Source organism: Ascidia mentula, chromosome 8 (assembly GCF_947561715.1).
Source record: "Ascidia mentula chromosome 8, kaAscMent1.1, whole genome shotgun sequence".
In the NCBI taxonomy this organism is placed as follows: Eukaryota; Metazoa; Chordata; class Ascidiacea; order Phlebobranchia; family Ascidiidae; genus Ascidia; species Ascidia mentula.
Genome location: NC_138573.1, coordinates 19,440,234 through 19,461,984, shown reverse-complemented (window position 1 = coordinate 19,461,984; position 21,751 = coordinate 19,440,234). Strand labels below are relative to the sequence as shown.

At 37.9% G+C, this 21,751-nt stretch overlaps 5 protein-coding genes across 6 annotated transcripts; 4 read left to right on the top strand and 1 right to left on the bottom strand.

Moving 5' to 3' along the window:
• The first annotated feature begins 9 nt into the window (after positions 1–9).
• On the top strand, positions 10–4,175 carry LOC145911000 (MSL complex subunit 3-like). Of its 2 annotated transcripts, none has more exons than XM_082998230.1 (17): positions 10–284; positions 342–410; positions 462–571; positions 683–765; positions 1,343–1,434; positions 1,502–1,708; positions 1,867–2,012; positions 2,098–2,283; positions 2,340–2,431; positions 2,497–2,554; positions 2,612–2,780; positions 2,965–3,028; positions 3,084–3,240; positions 3,419–3,521; positions 3,682–3,784; positions 3,838–3,922; positions 4,041–4,175. In XM_082998230.1, the coding sequence occupies exons 1-17, from the start codon at positions 201–203 to the stop codon at positions 4,102–4,104; spliced, it is 1,872 nt and encodes a 623-aa protein (XP_082854356.1). In that variant the 5' UTR covers positions 10–200; the 3' UTR covers positions 4,105–4,175. The 2 variants fall into 2 exon arrangements, with proteins under 2 accessions (XP_082854356.1, XP_082854355.1); XM_082998229.1 differs by having other exon boundaries at positions 11–284; positions 2,494–2,554.
• Positions 4,176–6,637: 2,462 nt separating this feature from the next.
• LOC145910185 (guanylate cyclase soluble subunit beta-1-like) lies at positions 6,638–10,525 on the top strand. The gene is made up of 14 exons (XM_082997218.1): positions 6,638–6,706; positions 6,893–6,993; positions 7,068–7,186; positions 7,260–7,457; positions 7,527–7,682; positions 7,804–7,954; positions 8,021–8,167; positions 8,234–8,390; positions 8,470–8,667; positions 8,933–9,053; positions 9,245–9,361; positions 9,516–9,656; positions 9,883–10,037; positions 10,349–10,525. The coding sequence occupies exons 2-14, from the start codon at positions 6,936–6,938 to the stop codon at positions 10,482–10,484; spliced, it is 1,854 nt and encodes a 617-aa protein (XP_082853344.1). The 5' UTR covers positions 6,638–6,706; positions 6,893–6,935; the 3' UTR covers positions 10,485–10,525.
• Positions 10,526–11,046: 521 nt separating this feature from the next.
• On the top strand, positions 11,047–14,146 carry LOC145910543 (alpha/beta hydrolase domain-containing protein 17B-like). The gene is made up of 5 exons (XM_082997701.1): positions 11,047–11,370; positions 11,569–11,843; positions 12,793–12,972; positions 13,140–13,273; positions 13,543–14,146. Exons 1-5 carry the CDS (start codon positions 11,170–11,172, stop codon positions 13,623–13,625), a joined length of 873 nt encoding a protein of 290 aa, XP_082853827.1. The 5' UTR covers positions 11,047–11,169; the 3' UTR covers positions 13,626–14,146.
• Positions 14,147–15,253: 1,107 nt separating this feature from the next.
• LOC145912193 (neurochondrin-like) lies at positions 15,254–17,372 on the bottom strand. The gene is made up of 2 exons (XM_082999601.1): positions 15,543–17,372; positions 15,254–15,473 (listed from the first exon to the last, which is right to left on the bottom strand). Exons 1-2 carry the CDS (start codon positions 17,252–17,254, stop codon positions 15,254–15,256), a joined length of 1,932 nt encoding a protein of 643 aa, XP_082855727.1. The 5' UTR covers positions 17,255–17,372.
• Positions 17,373–19,190: 1,818 nt separating this feature from the next.
• Positions 19,191–21,719, top strand: LOC145912192 (5-hydroxytryptamine receptor 1A-like). Its single transcript, XM_082999600.1, has 6 exons — positions 19,191–19,203; positions 19,494–19,681; positions 19,776–19,939; positions 20,084–20,240; positions 20,307–20,905; positions 20,963–21,719. Exons 1-6 carry the CDS (start codon positions 19,191–19,193, stop codon positions 21,555–21,557), a joined length of 1,716 nt encoding a protein of 571 aa, XP_082855726.1. The 3' UTR covers positions 21,558–21,719.
• The last annotated feature ends 32 nt before the right edge of the window (positions 21,720–21,751 follow it).

Genomic DNA, 21,751 nt, shown 5'->3' with positions numbered 1-21,751 from the left:
CAGTTCGTTGGTAAATAAAGTTGGATATTTACTTAAGTACAAAGCTTCTGGGTTTAGAAAAATATTTCTTTGCGTCTTCTCAGTCTATAAATTTACTGAAATTGTGTATTGATCAATTAATGTGCACAACTTAAGGGCGCTCGGTTAGAAACTAAAGTATAAACAAAAAGCTGTGCACTAAAATTTGTTTTTTCAATGTCATGAAGCCCAAGTTTTCTGTTGGTGAAAGAGTGCTATGTTTTGAACCAGACAGGTCTAAGGCAAGAGTGTTGTATGATGCCAAGGTATTTTTACTACTTCTAATTTTAAAGTTTACATTTCCTTAAAAAAATATTCTGCAGATTCTCGACCTTGATTTTGTAAGAGATGGAAAAACAAAAAAGGAGCCAGAGTACAAAATTCACTTCCAGGTACATCTTGCATTAGTGTTTGTGATTTTATTATTATTCCATTGTATCCAGGGTTGGAACAGTGCATGGGACAGGTGGGCTGACGAAAGTTATGTCCTGAAAAGCAATGAAGAAAACAAAAAGTTACAGAGGAAACTGGCAAGAAGAGCAATCCGACAATTGTACGTTAACAATGTTTATTGTTTGCTGCAATCATAGTTTTACTTGCATCTTCTTTGAGCTCCATTATTTAAAGCAGCAATTAAACTTAATACTCAGAATATTTGTTGCAGGAAAGTTCATGGAAGGAAAAAAGTGCATCTACCTGGAGTTGCAAGTGTTCTTAAAAATCCCCCGGTCGATGACGATTCTTCGGGTATTTTAATCAATAAGTTACTTTTTGCATGTTATTCACTCTGTCAGTCAGTTGTCAACATGTGTGACTGCCATAGGGTCACCAGCTAGTGTTCTGGAGGTCACAATCACGGCAAGATCGCCCCACTGCGCAGGTCCTTGCTTGGCGATCACAGTTATCGTATCGCGATTATTAGGTTTACAGGCTTGGCAGCCCAGGCATTGCAGCCTAGCTGGATCAGCCACTTTTTTCTGACAAGTCGGAGCAAGATTTGAAAAATCAAGCTCCCGGTGAGGTTTGAACTCACGACCCTGGGCTAACCAGGCCCAACGCTCTACCAACTGAGTGGTTTCGCGAGTATATTGTAGCCAAAGTACACTGGTGCACAAGCGCACAACTTGCCAGGCACCCTTCACATTTACCTGCCATTGCATGACATATTACTGCGTTATCTGATATGCTGGCAGAGATCCCCTGCAAACCTAATGATAGTTTAAAGGTGGTCAAAATTTAAATTGATTTACTTAAAACGGGATGGGTATAAATAATGTTGAAAACTCCCGCCGTAAGACTCAACATTTTGTGAATTTAATTTCAGATTCTGATTGTAGCATTAGCAGCGATCAACTTCGAGTTCTGCTTCCAGATGATGCTCCTGAATCAGACAGTAGCTGTCAATCTCCACAGCTAGTATGGAATAATGAGTTATTAGGAGCATATATGATAATGTGTTGCAAACCTATTTGTTTTTTATCAGAAGAGAAGAAGGCGTCGTTCAACTGCTACATCGAAGCGTAGCGACGAGACAGCTGGATGCAGTAACGACTCATTTTTCCCTGATCTTTCTTCTGACCCTCCCACACCAAGTCCTGTTATTCCCAAAAAGCCTCTTCAAATTGATATTCCACCTGTGTTGTTGCAACGTCTGCAAGACGATGCTGTCATGATTAAAGACAGAAACATGGTGAGAAGGTTGGTTAGTTTTGTCCCCATAAAAATACAAGAGTCAGGTGGCAACAGGTCTGGTCGTACTGTCTTAGATTTTTGGTCCAATATTAGGTTTTTTTTAAGTTGCAATTTTACATTGTCTAACATTTCTGAAAGCTTACTTCTGTTTTAAAGCTTGTAGAGTTGCCGGCTAAACTCAACATTGTCCAAATCCTTGAGAATTATGTCAAATATTTTGCACTGAACGTTGCCCATCTTCCATCATCAGAAAAACATCTTAAAGTTACTCAACCCAATGCCGATGTACCGCCTGAAAAAAAGTGAGATGCTTTTATATTTTATCTCTGAGTAGCTTGGTTTGGATAATTGCTGGGTTTGCTTGAATGGGTTTTTGGTCCTTTTCAGTTTAAATTTGTGCAAGGAAACCTGTGAAGACTTAAGGATCGTGTTCGATTTCATGCTCCCAATCATTCTTCTGTATTATTGTGAGCGTGACCAATGCGTGGGGTTGGCGGCCAAAACTATCATGGGAAGCAGCATGGAAAGTAGCACGAGAAGTAGCATGGAAAGTATGGGGGAACAATCGCAAAAGTATGAATTGGAACATTCTTTGAAACTGATATTATCAACAATATGTATTTTTTCAGAAAACCTTACATTGAAAAGTTTCCACTAAAGTTGGAAAATAACATTGAAAAAAGTTTGCCTTCTGAGAATCAAAAAAGTTCTGCAATAAAAGGTGAGGTGTGCTCTTAAACAATTTCAATCACGGTTTGGACAAAACTAAAAAATATTTTTTAGAAGGTTTGTCGACGCCACAAAAGAAAAAATCCTCTCCACTGTCGAAGAGTGGAAAACCAAAGTAAAATTTTGAAATTTTCCAGCAAACATTTTTTGACTTTTCCTCATTAATGAACAGAAAGAAAACAGCAGAGGAACAAATAATCGAGGAAACACACATGTACCTGATTCCTGACCAACCTAAACTTGATCGAACGGGGTTAGCTAATGATTCCCAAGGTCGACGAAGGTCAAGCCGTCTCTCCCACCACCTCAACTCACCAGATAGTAACCACGATGAGATGGTGGTAAAAATATAAGTTTTGCCAACATTCACTTCCCCAAACATTTTCAAACCTCACTAAATGTGTTCCACCTCCATGCCTTCACCCAGAACAAAATCATGTGACATCAGAATTGAAACATTACAATATTTTGTGCAACAGCTATGGAAAGCTTGGCTTAGTCTAATCTTGTTTATTTCTTCATCAGATTTCACCACCAATGTCGCCAGAGAGCACCCCTGCTGACATCGAAGCAATGCCCGTGGATTCCAGTAATTAACGTGAACTTTTATGAATGCTGGCAAACTTACTCTGTAACTTGTTAAGATGAAGCAGCAATTTCCCACTTGAAAACTGGCAACATCCCTGTTACCATGGAAACAATTGTGTTTCTCCGTCCCCCGACCAATCACAAGCATGGGATGTTGTTGCCTGAACGTGGACCGAACTCCCCACTGCCTTTGCTTTGTCGACAGAATGACAGGTTTGATTTCTATTCATTCATCAACAAAATTTCTACATAAATACCTTCAAGTTGAACAAATTTGACACAAATGGTGGCAATTGTTTGTTGCCACATTCATGTTATATCCAGTCTTTTAGTTATTTGTTTCTTTCATTAATTTCTACTTGTGATGAGATTTACTGATGCCATATTTCAGGTACAGTTGTGGGAGTGATTTGATAGCAACAAATGAATTGTGTCAAGAGGCTTTTGTAGGAAGTGCTGGCAAGGATGTGAAACGTGCTGTACAACTTTCCCAAGTAAACTGTCTGTGTTATTTCATATATTGCTCCATTGTAAATGCTGATTTATGTAATCAACGTTTTCTTAAAATTCCTACAATGTTTTTATTGTTAACAATAGTTTAGGTGTGTTGTACTTTTTTGCTAAAGTTCTCAGTGCTTTCTATGAAACGCCCAGGTATGGAAATGGAAACTTATTACCCAAGATTTTCAACCAGCAGATGGCGCTAATGTTCCATGTTCATTAATTTACGGAATTCAACATTTTCTTCGGCTGTTTGGTAACTTCTTGTGCAAAGGAAATTTTGTATTAAACTAACCAGATATTCTGCAGTTAAACTGCCGGATGTATTTGCTCGAATGGATATTCCAGATCATAAGATGAAAGTTATCATGAAACATCTTCATCAAATGCTCAAGTAAGAATAATTCCTCAATAAATTATAATACAGCAAACGCCATTTTCGTATTAAATTGTTTCATATGCGAAAAAATAATTAATTTATTGTTGGAATTAAACCGCGTTCTCATCAACAGGTTTCTAGCCGAGTACGACAAGGAGGTATTTGGTTACAGCACTGGTTACGTACAAAGAGGTTGATGACTTTTCGTGTTCGATTTAAACACTGCCTTTCGCAACCAAATAAAATATTTGCTCTTCTCTCTGTGAAACCATGGTCATGATCTGATTTACAACCATATGTAACTTACACATACTATGCAGGTAGTCAGGTCATGCTTATGTGAAACTAAAAGATTTTTCACATGAACAAGTTAAGGATCAACAAAACTTAGATTGACATAAATCCTCACCGATGTTCGAATAATTATTGTTGTAATCGAGTATTACGTAACAACCGGCGGATTCCTCCACATTGGACAATATTTACCGGCGTAAACTCCTGGCTCGCCCGCGCAATAAAACTTTATTTGCCGACGAGCTTGTAAAGTGCACGTCGATGCCTTTTACCAGTTTGTGGTCTACGTCATTCCAATATTAGCTTACAGGCGTTTACAGAATAACACAGCATACGGGGTGAGCTCTACGTAAATATGTTGTTTCGCTGAGTTCATTTTATATGTTGAAGGTATTTGGGGGAAGGATGTAGTTTGTGTTAGATTCATCCTTGAGGGTATCTAGAAATGACATGACAACTCAATATACAGCAGGAGTGCCGAACTGGCAGCCCGTGGGCCTAATCCGCCCCCCTCTTGTGGCTCGCGTATGCACAATATCGCAATACTATAAGTAAAAATAAAAACATCGATTGAATCGCTAATGGCAAGTACAATAGATTGTCTATATAGGTTGGTAAATGACACACAAGAGTTCGACACCTTTGATCTCCAAGACTTGTCTAGGTTGGTAAGATTCGCTTCAGCCAACACAAAAATTTACTTTTCGCGGTGAAAGCAGTTTGGAGTTCCTCTACAGCAGTAGCGAAACAAATCGATGAAACTACATCACAAAATGTGGCAAGTCTCTTTAATTAATAGTATAGAAAGCTACTGTGCAAGAGCTTTGAGTCTTGCAGCAAAGTAATGATGCCGAACCACTTGTTTTACGAAACTTCCTGTTTTAAAATTAAAATAGTTACACGCTGCAAAACCCTTTACGCATATAACAAAAAAACTGAGCCATCAGGTATTGTGTCCATGCATGTAAACGTTGACCCGGATTTCTAAGGCAGCAAGACAGTCCTTGAAATCAATCGTATCGATTAAGCTTCGTCTAATCCCATGTGCATGGCTTACTGGCACCTACGACATACAAGAAATCCGAAATTAGTTCTCAAGCTCGAAAGAGTATTTTTTCTATCGATGAGCTTCTCTAATTACTATCCGGGGGGCGAGGTCCGTCTGTGTAAATTGTCTAGTTTTCCTACATGTGTACAGGTTCTATCGCAAATGCAATTGATTTGTGTGATTTGAAATCGAGCTTGAGTTTTTGAAGGCAGGCCGTATATTGTCGCCAGGTGTAAGGTCATGCATAAGCTCTCTGACAGAATACAGTGAAAGAGTAATGGCGCCCAGTAACTTGTCATGAAGTTGCTATGTACATTTCGTTTCCCAACACTTAAACTTACCATAGTTCATCGTTTGTGAAAGATTTACACAAAACTTAGACCAGCTGCTAGCGGTAAGTCCACAACCCACGAACTCTTAAGCCAGAGTAAAGTTTACGATGGGCAATTACTGCCATCTGATACCCTGGTGAACTCTGGCAAGCTTTAAATATCATCAGTCACCTAAAACAGCGCAGATTCAGACACAAATTACTCCTAATTGTTTTCTAATTCAGGAAAAATTGACTTGGATACTTGTGACGAAATATTGCAGCCCAAAATGTAGAATAGATTTATTGTTGTCATGAATACAGAACAGAGATATTGCATTGTTTATGAAATGCGGTAGCCGTGGTTGATATGTTATTTCTGGTGCAACAGATTGTTCAAATATTTGTTCTTCTAATTAGTTGCTGTATCATTCTCTCGTAGATAAGGTTGGTTATTGATCTGTGTTAAATCTAAATATTTTGGCGGCAAAGACTTTCTGCATCAACAACAATTGAAGCCACCGATATTGAAGCATTTTGTGAACATTGTAATTTAGGTAAGAATGCATGACTGATGCATGTACAATGTTGTTGTAGCGGTCAGTGTTTTTATTGCAGATTTTCTGTGACAACATTTCCAGATTTTGTTTTTCCTGATCCAGTCAAAACCTTATACCAAGGTTATCTACTGCGTACCTCTTGATATCACAAAGTTCTGTTCGAAGATAAAATGGTAAGACTGGTGTTTTGATGGGCAGTGATAACAATAACGTCATATTCTGTCTACCGTTACACACAATATCCCTCAGTTTTTTTGACTACAAATGTACACAAAGTAATCAAAATTATGTCACATTTTTTTCGATCTACCTAAAATTTGTGACAATTATTCTGACCAAAAGCACTAACCTGGATCACGTAATCTACTGGGGTGCAAGTTGCGCAAAAAAAATTGTGGATTGGGACAATTGACTATAGCTTACTTATAACATTACAATTACAAGAATTATTTGTTACACTAGGTCAGCAGAGTGTATAAGTGTTGATGGTTTCATCCATATCTTGTATTTCAGTACGGGTTTGTGAATTACGCTTTGGAACAATTGGTTTTGCGAAATTATGGCGAAGAAACTTGGGAAAAAATCAAGTAAGTTTTTATCAATTTTAGGTTACTTAAAATCTCCCTACTTGACCTGAGACAATTCCACTTCAGTGTAATTGATAACATTACAATTTGAGACCAACATTAATTTAAATTTATGCAACCACTGGTTTAAGTTCGAACACAAACTGTGACTTTCTTAATTATGTTAAAATTTCACAATTGTTTCAGGAAAGAGGCAGATCTCTCACAGCAAGGTCAGTTCATTCAACGCATGATTTACGAGGACACGTGTACCTTTGACCTTGTGAAAGCGGCAACCGTGGTATTAAGTAAGACTTACCAACAAACTAAAGTTTGAACCACAGAATATAAAACTAATGTGCTGACGTCATTTCCTGTGCAGAAACGGAAGCAAGCAAAATTCTAGAATTGTTCGGAAACTTTTTCTTTCTGTTTTGCGAAGAAGCCGGCTATGACGTCATAATGAGAACGCTGGGGTCAAGCGTTCGAGAATTTCTCGAAGTGAGTAGAATTGTGACGTATATTTCCCTTTGTTATGTTAAGTATCGGTAAAAGTTGGTAAAACTGATTGTAGAATCTTGACGCTCTCCACGACCACCTGAGTTCAATCTACCCTGGAATGAGGGCTCCAAGCTTCCGGTGTACAGACGGAAAGAAGGAGAATTCCCTCATTCTGCATTATTACTCAGAGCGGGATGGACTGGAAAATATTGTTATCGGGATCGTGAAAGCTGTGACGATGCAGATCCACAATACTGAGACAGATGTTAGAGTAAGCTGTGTGACGTATATAATGGTGCGGCATGTACAGACCCTAAGACTGCCGCGTTAACATTTGCAGGTTATTGAACGTAAAGGTGAAAACTGTGATCACGTGCAACTTGAGATTGTTGCGACATCCGGGACACTTTCCGACCCCAACCATAGAGATCTTGCTGTTATGGAGGAAGATTTAACGGGGATGGAATCAATTATCGGTCCCGAAACTTTCTGCAAGGTCACCCCCAAGCGGGGCCTGTTTAAAATAATTTGTGTAATTGTCTAGCCATGTTTTTTGAAAAGATGTTCTGGAACCGAACCAGCGTTGCTAGGTAACAATCCAACCTTTAATACTTCAGGCCCTCCCGTTTCACATGATGTTCGACGAAGGCATGGTTGTCAATCAAGCTGGCGCCTCTATATCACGGGTAGTCCCCGAGCTACAAACTGCCTTTGTTTCGTCACAAAGCCCACCAGTGACGTCAAAATGTCCCTTCGGATACAGCTCGGGTGCGCTGGCTACTTTAATTCGCCAAATTGACGTTGTTGTGTACAATAATATATATGACGTCATAGGCACGTCGTCAAAATCAGAGGGCACTGACGGTACGACGGGTGGAATAATAAGTGACCTTTTTGACCTTGTGAGACCTCGAATTCCATTCAGTTTTGAGAGCATCAAGTCACAAATCAACCAAGTGTTTGTGCTTAGAACCAAACCAGGTGGGTGAATTTATTCAACCGGAACGCGTGGTTAGCAGACCGGAACGAACACAAAATGTTCCTCAGGAATCTTAAAACCTAACAATAGTGCGGAAGGTTGCCATGACAACTCCGTGCCACCGGATGAGAGGAGCGATGACCTTGAGAAAACTTCGTTACGCTTGAAGGGGCAGATGATATACGTTCCAGAATGTGACCATATATTATTTTTATGTTCGCCAAGGTCAGTCGAAGTTTTTCAGGGACTTGTTTGTTCGTAAGAGTAGGTGTTACTTCCTCAACACATCCTGCTCCATTCACAGTGTGATGAATCTGGAGGATCTCACCATGAGAGGATTGTGTCTCAGTGACATCCCTCTTCATGATGCAACCAGGGACCTCGTTCTTCTGGGGGAGCAGTTTGAAGAGGAGTACAGGATGGCTCAGAGTCTTGAGATTCTCACAGATAAACTTCAACATACGATGCTTGCCAGGGAGAGGGAAAAGAAGATGACGGATAAGTAAATTTACGACGGAAGAATTTACTGAAATCAATATCATCAAAAACTTTTAAAAAATTTTAAATTCAAATAAGACATTTTGCAAGACTTCTGAAAGTTTTAAATTAAAGATGTTTTGCATATGAGGTTTACGCAAATGATCAAGATTAAAAACAAGAATTAAATATTCCATTCACCGATAAACCATGAAGGTTGTCACCCAGACAGAATATCAACAATTTTAACAAAGGAAAAGCAAATACTGACAATATTATTATGACGTCAGACTTCTGTACGCCGTTCTGCCTCACTGGGTCGCTAACGAGTTACGTCACAAACGTCAAGTTCCACCAATGAGATTCGACAGTGTCACAATCTTGTTCAGCGGATTGGTCAATTTCGGAAAGGTTAGGTTTCATGTTTATTGTGACGAAGAAATAACCAAATTATCATGTTTTTTATCTGTTTGGGTTTTGATAATTAAATTAAGTTATAAGCAGACTTTTTATCAAGGAAAGAAAGCTTCGAAAAATGATTAGTCTGCGATGTCATCCATATTTCCGAACCCGTAACACATTGGTTAAATGTTGTTATTTAGTTTTGTGCCAAGCACAGCACTTCAGAGGGAGCGATGAAGATTGTCAAACTCCTCAACACGGTTTACACCAGGTTTGATGGCTTGTCAGACCCAAAGAAAAACCCGTTCGTTTACAAGGTTTGTAACACACCGACGCAAGTGTCTTGGCTAAACAATCAAAACTAATTGTTCTGAAATATTGGTAACGGCAGTGACAACTTATCACTTACATTACAATGAGTGTTTGAAATATTGTAAGTTATAATGGATATTTACGTTCTTTCCCGGTCAGGTTGAGACAGTAGGTGACAAATATATGGCGGTGAGCGGGTTGCCTGAGCACTGCACAGACAACTCCCGTCATATATGTAAACTCGCACTGGATATGATGGAGCTTAGTCAACAAATACATATTGACGGAATTCCAATCCAGGTGAAGTTATTGGAGGTTGTTTTATGTTTGCCACAGTCATGTCGTTTCATCTTTTAATGAAATCAAGTAAATCTTTTTAACTTTAAAAGTGGAACGAACTATTCAAAGCGATTATCGAGTTTTGCAGTTCCAATGACAAAGTAAACTGTTCCTGGAGAAATAATAATATAAAAATATTACTGATGGGAATACCGAACACTTAGATGGTTTTTACATGTGTTTGTAGATAACAATCGGTGTGCATACGGGCGAGGTTGTCACTGGTGTGATCGGTCAACGAACCCCACGGTATTGTTTGTTCGGAAATACAGTCAACATTGCTTCGAGATGTGAAACAACTGGCGTCGTCGGCAAAATAAACCTATCAGAATACACGTACAGGTAAAGTAGCCACGCATACGGATTCTCTATAGATTTAAACGCGTTTCACAGAAAAATTGAATATTTTGTTGGCAGACTTTTATGATCTGATAATATATTGTAAAAATCAAAATCAGAAAAAATTGTCATTTGTCGTTGGGATTATCTTTTGCTACAATACATATATTTCGCCTACATTTAGGCGTCGTCAGTATCACCGAAAAACGTTTTGAAACAAAACCTTTGTATGCGCGTGAACAACCTGGTTCACCGCCTACCATTTTGTGCGTGTTTTTATTCCACTTCATATTGAACAAATATTTTCCTAACAGGCGTCTGCAGTCAACAGAATGCTACAGCCCACATTTCAACTTCCAATACAGAGGCCCGGTGCAGATGAAGGGGAAGACGGAGCCCATGCAAATGTACCTTCTATCTAGAAGACATATTGACGAAACACATCTTTAAATATTCTCTGTAAATGTAACTTCTATCCAAATTTCAACAAAATACACTGGACTGTTGCAACGAATTAGGAGAAGTTGTCCTCAAAATTAAAACGTAATTTTGCAAACTCTTCCATTTTGTCTGAATTTTTTAGTGCAAAGTGCGCAAATATTTTGTTGTCAAATATTTATATATATATATTATTTTGTAACACCACATAAAGACAGGAAGAAAGTTTCAATATTTTATTTCTATGCAAACAAAAGGCCAGTGGGTTATGTAATTTATCCAAAACCACAAAGCATTTAAAAATACACAAGCATAGTAATGACATCGGCAACAAGTGGTACGGATTACTGTCAGGAGAGAAAGCGTAGGAAGTTTATAATTTAGCTTTCCTAAATATTTTATGAGAAAATGAAGATTTATTTGACGTACAGAAAATGTAGCAATGTACAAAAGATTTAAATGACAAAATATATTATTTGGGGTCTGTTATGTACAAATACAATCAATGTATTCTTTCTGCCTCTGTTTGTCTTGTTTTCTTGAGTAAAAAAATTCGTTTGTTGAATTTAGGTAACTGTTGTTGTTCAATGTGTGCATTGTGTGGTAAGTTAGTATAGTTATTACCAGCTTTTGTGCAAAAACCCAACATTTTCACATGCCGATATTTGGGGAATTAATAAATACAAGTTAAATTGGAATGAGCAATTTGACGTTCCGCGACATCTGTCGCCTCTTCTGTTGCCCCCCTTGTCCAGGACACATTGCTGCAAAGTTAGCTTTCATTCCACCCGATCCTACGTACACAGTTATCCCAGATGAAACTGGAAATAAATATGTTCTTCATTTAACTGAACATGCAGAATGGCAATACACCGAAAGGGATCAACAAAATTTGGAGGTTTTTGCCTTAATTTTCAAAATATCTATTTTACACTTAAAAGGTGGTAAAGTAATTTGATTTGTGCAGTGCATCATACAGTTTTTATGTTGGTTAATTTAAATTTTGGTATACAGATATATTATATATTTTATAACATGTTATATTATTAGTTAATTTTAATTGCATTAGTGGTTACAGTTGATTTTATTTTGCAAGGTTTTTTTGATCAACACCTCCAGAGGCAACCGTGTTGCTTGCATGTACATAAAATCCTCATCGACCCATCAAATTAGCAAGTACACACTGTTATTCTCACATGGAAATGCTGTTGACCTTGGGCAGATGAGTTCGTTCTATGTTGGACTTGCAGCACGGCTTGGTGTCAACATATTTTCCTATGATTACTCTGGTTACGGGGCTAGTGGCGGAAAACCAACAGAAAAAAATATTTATGCTGATATTGAGGCTGCATTCCAATCACTCAGGCAAAGGTAAAGTTCATCGGATAATATTGTGTTGTACTTCATTATTCCGACTACATTATGCTCACTGATGTTCAGTAATGTTGATTTGTTGTGGTCGTCAAGCTTACCTGTCAATTTTTTTAAGGAATGGTCAAAATTTTTTGGGGAATTCCCCGATTTTCTGGTGAAAACTAAGGTTAATTGTTGTCGAGCATTGCAAAATACGAACCCCAGTGTTGGCGAAAGTTTCAAATAAACAGTGGCTTCCTGGCTTGCGCAATTGCGTAACACTATGGAACATTCGATGCGAGTTTTTGCGGTAGTGCTTGCGCCGTAGTTTTATTGCTACTACTTTGAAAGTAAGGCTTGAATATATTTGTAACCAAAAGGGATCAAATGTGGGCTTACGTTATCAAGAAAACATACAAATAAAAACTATTTTGCATCCAGTAGCCTTACATTCCTCTTTGCACCTATGCGAATGCTAACAGTTGTTTTCAACATGCATAATATTAGCAACTTGTTCAACAACTAACTAATTGACTTTAAGAACACCGCTTGTCATTACAACAACGTGACCACTAAAAAATGACATTTTGTCCTTGAACTGACGAAAAATAACACTTGTTTCATAACACTGCAAGATGTTTGGTAACAATGCTCCCTGTTTGGAAACAATGGCAAATGCAAGCACGATGCGGTTTTTAGGTAAAGGTAAAGAAATATCTGGTTTTCACGGGGATTTTTACAAAAAGATTACAGTTGTGTTTGTTTAGCTATAAAAACAGACCAAAATATTTCATAAAAGCACATTCCTGTCAACTAAACAGTGTGGTTTAATAATATAAAGTACGAGGTCCTTGTCATACAAACAGAATTCACATAAATGGTTTAGTATTTCTTTTCTAGTGATTATAAACAAATCATTGAGATGTTGACATCACATAAACAGCTCTGAATACCAGTTTTGTACCAGGTATGGAGTAAGTCCAGAAAATATCATTCTGTATGGACAAAGCATCGGCACAGTCCCAACCATTGACCTTGCTCGAAAGTTCGAATGTGGTGCTGTTATTTTACATTCCCCCCTACTCTCCGGGATGAGAGTCGCATTCCCCAACACGAAACGGACCTGGTTCTTCGACGTCTTTCCAAGGTATCGTTCATTTCAACACCAGTATTATCAGTCATCCATAGCATTACCAGTGACATCATTTCTGGCTTTTATTACCTGAATAGAATTTCAGTTCAGCATTGCAAGAAGTACTTTTGTGTGTTAGTGGATCTGTATCATACTTATTTTATTTAAAATACGTCTTTTAGCATTGAGAAGATTCCGAAGGTTACTTCCCCTGTTCTGGTGATACACGGTACCGAAGACGAAGTTATTGACTTTTCCCATGGTCTTGCAATTTATGAACATTGTCCCAGAGCTGTGGAACCTCTTTGGATTGAAGGTAATACATTAACTGAACCAATATTTATGTGCCGTTATACTATCATGAATGCATGGATGGCTGTGCAGTCAAGTTTAACATCAACATACTGTTTAAAAATATTGTTGATTTGTGGTATTCAATTGATGCCATAAGCACTTGGTTGGTTGTTTGTTTTCAGCATACAGGATTGTTACTCATGGAAAATTTTTTTGCATAATTTTCGTGATTGTAAAATTCATCGTTTGTTCAATGTAGCATCAGATGAAAATACTCTGTGTTTTCCTCAGGTGCCGGACATAATGACATAGAGCTGTATGGACAATATGTGGAAAGATTAAGACTGTTCATTCATACAGAACTGCCAAACTGATTGTTTTTCATATATGTGTGATAAGCTCTTTAGAATATATTTGATTTATCATTTTTCGTGGTAGATTATTCGCCTACAGTTTGTGTGGGTTGCCAAGTCCATTATTGGTGACCATATTTGGTCATTTCAAATCCCATCATTTACTTGCCCACATTTATTCCTTGACCCCCAATGTTCACATTAAGCTTTCTAATTTTTTTTGAGAGCTGTAGCACATTTTATGAAAATATATCCAGGCTCACATAAATATACATTTTGTACCTGGTAATATCTCCCTTCCTTAGTGAGTAACTCTGATAAATGATATTTAAATGTTCAAGATAAGTTCTAAGAAAGCTACATAGAACATGTATATGTAAAATCCATTTACCAATCATTAAAAAAAAGTAACTTTACAGTCACAGAAAGTTGTACTAGGTTATTGTTAGATTGGTGCTAACATAAACTTGTTTCAATTGTTTGTCGCATAAAATCTTTGTCATCAACATATCTGTTGAATTTATCAAACTTTGAAACAAAAATGGTAATGAAAAGTTTTGGGTTGTTTTGTGAACATCTTGTGTTATTTTATTTAGTGGTTTGTAATATTTAATAATGGAGAGTTGAATAGTTGAATGTTCACGCATCCAACGCAAAATTGTGATGAAATTAGTTTGGGAAAAAATGTTGGTGATTTAAATATTTTGACAAACATAAAGTGACATTAGCGCTCATTGCACATCTGTTTGTTATTGTTACATCAAAAACGTGCTTGAATATTTACCAGTAGTTTCACATAAGATTGTAAATATTGGACCCAATTCACCCATAATATTCTGCTGGTGACATTTTGTACTGTTGTTGATTTTGGGGAATTACCCAATGCTCCGCTTAAAGTTGCAATTTTCTTCTTGTGATTTTCCACCTGAAAACGCAACCTCTTGATTTGTTCTTTTTCTCTTGATTTGGTTTTTCCAGTACAAAATGTGAATTGTACTTGAATGCTTTTAAATGTTGGGTGTAAAAAACAGCTTTGCAATAAATATTTGAGACTTTCTTGGAAAACTATTTTGCCACTACAAGCACTTTCATTGTGGACTTCTACAGTGTGCATGTGTTTATATGATCTTGTTGGTTTCACTCGTCACAGGTACGGTTGTTAAACTTTTATACTTTCCCTGTAACCCTCAACCCATGCGCCCTTGATCTTCTACACCTCCTGGGTTGTGTTTTCCAGTAAATGTTGTTCTTATGCTTTGGAAAAATATTGTTGTAAAAGATACATTTCATTTCTAAATATTTTGGTCCAAATCGTGTAAGGGAAAAGTAGATAATTCCTGCTTTAGAATCCAATGCTCGTTTAATTTTGTGTAGTTCTGCATTTTAATATACCATTGTTCTGTGCTGGTGAAAAATTTGAATTCTAGTTTTAATGAAGTTTGATTCTCATGTCAGTAGTGCAATATTGGACAAAGTAGCCAGATACCCATGCCCATAAAATGTAATAAAAAAACTTAAAGGTTAACAGTCTTGCCTTTGCAGAAACAGGAATGTGGGATATTTTAAGTTTCTCAACATATCAGAAGTCGACAAAACAGGGATTTACAGAGGTTACTTGCTAGAAAACAAATTTTTTTACAAAAGTTGATTTATTTGATTGATCGCTTGCACACGCTTTTATAAAAATGTTGATAAGTTTGAATAACATCCACATTCCCAATCGTAGATGTTTGAATAATTGTTTCAACTTTTGCTGGAAAATTGGTCTTTTCAATTAAACACAAAATGTTTTCATCTTGAGCCGCTTTCGTGAATTCATTCATGAGCATTGGGAACATTTGATTTAGAGTTTCTTCGTCAACTTCATATCTACAAAATAAAAATATCTTAAATCCTTCCAAATATAATTTAAATTTTGGTATAAAAGAGTTTTTATACCTCTTGGAAATTGTAACATTTTCTCCCACAACCGAATGAAGTTTGTGCAAAGTTGAAATGACATGATGAAAAAACCTCGCAGCGCATTCTAACTTGAGAAAAGTGGTTTCGGATTTGTTCCAAACAATTAGAACAAGAGAAATGATTGTTATTAATACAACAATTTTATCTGATAAGCCTTTGGTAAGGACAAGTTGGCAAAATTCTTTTAGATTTGTAGTTAATTCATCGCATTCTTTTGATTCAACTGCATATGCTATCAGACATTGAGACGTCAACAATAACTCCTCGTCACCTAGTTTTGAAGTAAGAATTAAGCCACATAGAAATGTTACAACATTGTTTTTGGCAATAATTTCCAGTGCTTCTGGAATTTCAATATAATTCATTATTGCTGGTGTACAAATTTTAAGCAAAATTTCACAATTTTCCAATTTTGTGTAATGCTTAAATGTTGTAAGAAATATTGGTAAAATTTCTATTCCAGTTTTCGAGGCTGCAAAGTGGTTTACATTTAACCAACTGCCCAGAAATCGCATACACGCCAATCCAAGATCCTGCCACTGATTATTATCTTGCAAACTTGATAGAATTTCACTTATTACCTTAATAGTTTCATCCAGGGAAGGTTTAATAAGTTTGATGTCATCAAACGTCAAAACAATGTTTTCTTGTTGATCTTGATCAAACTTGGCAATATCTGAACAAACACATTCTAAAATGGAAAAGCAAGACATCAGCAAAGCAAGCATTTCCATACTGAGAAGATCAACATCAACTTTTCCACCCTTTGAATTTTCATAAACAATCATATTGATTTCTATGTTTGTTAATCTTGTCAACAATAAAACAAACTTATGGTGGTGTTCCACATTTAAAGTAATCCACTCCAAGTCATACAGCCCAGTTAAAGCATGGCATAATGTAAGAGCTGGTACCCTTTGATAGGGCCCAAGCCGACTCCCCAAAACATCAAACAAAGAATCAACAATTAATGAAATCCATTGTTTTGAAAAAAACAACTTGCTACAAGTCTCTGGAACAATTTCAAGAAAAGCTGAAAGTTGAGAGAAAAGCTCAAATTTTCTTGAACTGTTTTCATTTTTTATGCATTCAGAAATGCAACATAATATTTGGGAGATGTAGACATTGTTGCCCTCAAGCAGTGAAACAGGATCACTTTTAACTAAATTCAACAAAGTCACCCAAACAATATTCCTCACATTCACATCAGATACTTGCTCGTAACATTGACAAATCACTGCAACACCTTTGTTTCTTAATATTGCCGCAAAACAATTGTTGTTTAGGGCAGATGTACAGATAATCTGTAAACAATCCAAAAACACTGGGGTTTTCTCTGGTTGTGGAGACGACAATTTATGTTTAAATATTGAAAAAATAACAGGAAGAGTTTGAACTATTTCTGGTGAATTTGAAATTTGTTGATCGGTAATAAATGAAGACAACACAGATATTCCAAGATCTACCAGAGCTTGGCCATTCTCATCATCCTGGTTCGATCTGATTAACCGAAGTGGAAAGGGAAGACCAACAGCATTAAAAACCTGTCTCTTCATTTCAACAGTTAGAGAATCCGCTTTCAAAAGTTTACAAACCACAAGCAGGGACGCAAACTTCTCGCTGTCATTTTTAGATCGCTTGACGATTTCCAAAACAGACCTGAACGATTCTGAATCAAGTTCGTCCATGGCAACACAAACACACTTTAACACGCTAGTTTATAAAACAAAAGTGTGTCTTTTCAAGTTGTGGATTAGACAAGAAGCCGAAATCGTAAAACACTTTATTTTTAATTAAGGAACGCCAACGTCGTAATAACGTAGGCGTAATAAGGGGTTTTCCCTACCAACCATGCTGTCGATCAACCATAGAAAAATATTTTGCTTTTGGTTGTAAAACTGTTTATTTCAAGTAATCTATATAAACATCTTTCAATTAAAGCTTGTCTGTTGTGTGATTAATGTTACGTCAAAGTGCTTTATAGATCAAGTTGTGTTTCATTGATGCTACCTCTAATTGAGAGGTTGAGAGGTGCAAAACCTGCGGTCGTGCATTGTCAATAACTTTACAGGTTTTGCCTGGATGTTTGGTTTATGAAATTGGTTAGTCTTTGTTACAAAACAGAATAAGATCATGTATTTTTAGGCAAGAAAATTTGTTAAATATAACATTTCATTACATTTTTAGGCATAAGTAAATGCGAAATTATCAGTTTGGACTCACTGGCGGCCATTGGTGAAATAAAGTCTGTGTGATGCGGCCGGCAATAATAATAAGGTGGTTTCCCGATGTAGCCAGTGCAGCCACATATCGCATAAAGTTTCAACGAGACACTTTATTGTCGGGAAAATGTATGTTTTGGGAAAGTGTTTGTACCGAAAATTTTCAACTGCTTTGTTGTTGTGTGATTGATTGCTTGGTTGCGAAAACCCAACATGTTTTGACTGAAGATGGATTTGTGATTTTGCGTGACCTTCGTTTCATAACATCTCTTACACGCAAACAAAAAAGATCGATATTTTAGACTAAAATCACAAATATTGCATTCATTGTGTAAGAGTGACGCCAATTACGGCGGGCAGACGCAAGCAGGTGTTTGATATCGATTCCACTAGAGACGCTAGAGTGGTCGGCAAAACCTTGCGTGTTTACAAAACACACAAATATCTCACAAAAATATTATTATCTTATTAATCTTACCCAAACCCGATTAAAAAATTGATTTCTTTTTGCACAAATATGTGTGGGTTTGTGTATACTGGCCACAGACTTTCCGACGTGTTTGTGAGCTCGTTGTCCCCCCGTGGCCCTGATGTTCCGTCGGCAACAATCGGTCTTCCATTTTATGTTTTGACAAGTTTCTGATGATTAATCACGTAACAATTGCGGCATTATGACGTAAGTTGTTGTTCACCTATGGATTGTTGTTTAAACATAGTTTTTTTTTGAAGTGAACGAAATTTTCCACTACCTCGTCCATGTTCTCGTCGACTTTTGAAAAACATCCAACGATTTGTGAAACAGAATTCTGATACCAAAAAAAACATCATCATGCATCCAGCATAGCTTCATTAACCCTGGCATAATGAAGAAACTCTTCATAAATCCTGCACAAATATGTGAATGATGAGGCGACCGAATTGTAACAATGTGGTGGTTTGGAGACGCCAGAAGGATTCTATTTTATCATTTTCCATAAAGCTTTCTGTGTTATTCTCGAACGCGACCCCCCGAAAACACAATGACTCCCGATCAATAAACGTTGGCCACTAAATAAGCACCGCATACCGGTATAATATCGCCATCTCTCAATCACCTCCTTCATTTACTATTTGCTGGCTTCAGAGGGACCAACACGTGTCAACGTATGCATTGACACGTGGCAGTGACATGCAGTTAACTTGCAGGACATCTTGTACATTAGTAAGGGTTGATGTGGAAGTTGTTACTGTGATTCACCCCGGAATATATTAACGATTGGTCAAACGCAGCAAACTGATGCTGAGCTAAAATTATTTGGAAAAGACAGTTGTAAACAAATCACAATATATTTTCAACTGTTTTTTTGATACTTTTTAATTCTTGCTAGTGTTGTTTGAACAAACTCTTCGCTGACCACCAAGTATGATTTCTATAGGTACGTATATCACCACCCGTACATTTCGTGAGTGGACGTAACTGTGTATTTGCAACAATAAGTTAACGTTTAAGAAGGTATTTTAGATTTGCCATAAATGATACGGGCCCTTGTGATTTGTAATGATAATTTTGTCATATTGGTTCACCACATGTAGTTGCGTGACGCAATAGTGATGACGACACATGGAACGTCAAACAAATAGCTTCAATATGACAAAATGTTTTTATATTTATTTGAATGGATTTGATGTTGCCTCCGCCTCAATCACGAATGTCATTTTTTTACAGAAAATGTGGTTTTGACCCCGGTGCTTTCCCTTATCATAGTGGGGTCAATAATGGGAAATGTTTTGGTGGTTTGTGCGATCCGGAGCGACAGAACCCTCCAATCTCCAGCCAATTTTCTCATATGTTCTCTTGCAGTAACGGATTTATTGGTTGCCTGTCTCGTCATGCCTTTCAGTGCATTATACCAGGTGAACACATCGGGCGGTCTGTTCGATTTGATAATGTCGCGTCACGTGACATACAGATAGTTGTGACGGCATAAATACTTGATTATTCTTTCAGATTCTTGACAGTTGGATTTTGGGTTCCATATTCTGCCAGATATGGACAGCCACTGACATTGCATGCTGCACTGCCTCCATTCTACATCTATGCGCTATCGCTCTCGAGCGCCACCAATCAATCACAAACGCTGTCCATTATTTCTCTGAGCGGATGAGACGAACGTATGATGTTATAAATAATAATGCATTTTATAAATTTTATGTTTTCAAAATATTTTGTTCCTCGCGCGTTTCTTATCAACATAGAAATCATAAACGAATTGACAAACATTTGTCACGTGTCACGTGTTCTCCACGTCAATTTAGAGTCGCACCGAAGATCGCCATCGTGTGGTTGTTGGCGTTCTGCATCAGCATTCCTCCGATACTTGGATGGAAACCGTCACGTCATAATCCAGTTTATGACCTCACACTTTATAACAGCAGTGTAAAGAACGTGTCTTTGTATCAGCAGCAATGCAAGGTTTCTTCAATTAATTTATATTTTTGATCTTTGCAACCAATGAGACATCCCTAAATCCTATGATAGGTGGGTCATCATCCGGGTTACACCGTATACGCAACCTTGGGCTCATTCTACATCCCTCTTGCTCTTCTCCTGGTCGTTTACTCCCGGATCTACATCATCATCCATCGTCACATCAAGAGATCGGAATCAAGATCTAGGATCATCTCCTCCTCATTCGACGACCGGACCTCACTCTCCATCCGATCCAAACCATCTCCTCCTGCAGCTCCTCCGTCCAAACTATCCTCTCATCCACGGAAACCGTACAGTTGGAGGTTGGGGAATGTTTATCACTACAACACTTCGAGGCGGGAGAACGAGAGAAGAGTGCCTCTGCCGGTCCGGATATATTGTGACACGGGCCGGTCCAACAGCGCCTCATGTGACTTCCGTGTGACAAGCGTCGGTGGTTACCGTGGAAACAAACTGACTTGGGGTAGTTTAGACGCAAAGGACAAAAGGAAAATCTATCAACGCCGCGAGATGGCGCAAACAAAGGAGAGATTTTTGGATTCTGAAAGCGAGAGGCGAAGTGCACCACCTTGCATTCAGTATTCACTCCAAAACTTCTCGGTAGGTGGCGTTCATCAGGAAAATGTGGATGAAGTTATTGTTGGAAGGTTAGTAATGTACTGCATGTGATACATCAGTTGATAACAATCTTCATTTCAATGCAGACCACTACAAAGCCTTCAACGCAGATGGCGGTCGGAAACTGAAGTGTTCAAACTGAAGGAAGAACATGCCGATGACGTCACGACGTTGACGTCACATCGAAGAAGAACGCAGACAGCTGGTCACGTGCATTTTGCTGAACGTCAACAAGACAAAACAAGTCAGTTCAAGCATCCGAAGGACGACGTGTTTTGCGCGTCATCAATAACCTCATCATCAAGGTCAATGAAGGTCACTTGTTGTTGGCAAATAGGCGGGAAGAAGAATCGCCGCCAGGTGTCGCAAATCTCCGACTCGAGTCCAATGCTGGGTCACTCCCATAGCATGAGGGCAAAGATTAAAATTTTGAAAGCAAGAGAAATCAGAGCGATTCGAACTCTGGGGACAATTGTTGGGGCCTTTGTCTTCTGCTGGCTCCCTTTTTTTGTCGTTACGCTTGCTGCTCCATTCTGCGCATGCGCAATGCCGCCCGCTTTGCTTAGTATTGTGCTGTGGTTAGGTTACTGTAACTCTTTGGTTAATCCAATCTTGTATGCCGCTTTTAATAGAGATTTTCATTCAGCTTTCAAAAGACTTTTCGCCAAAATGCGACAATAAAGTATATTATTTGTATTCGTACGTACATGTGCCACTTACATACCACCTCTAAACTCACTACTTATTGGTAAGAGTATTTTTGTGCTGGTTCTATATCTTCTTGGTATAAATTCTTATAGACAGAAGCATATTTGACATTGCCTGCCACTATACGAGTCACAGACGTTCACACAATTTCTTGCTGCAGTTTAACG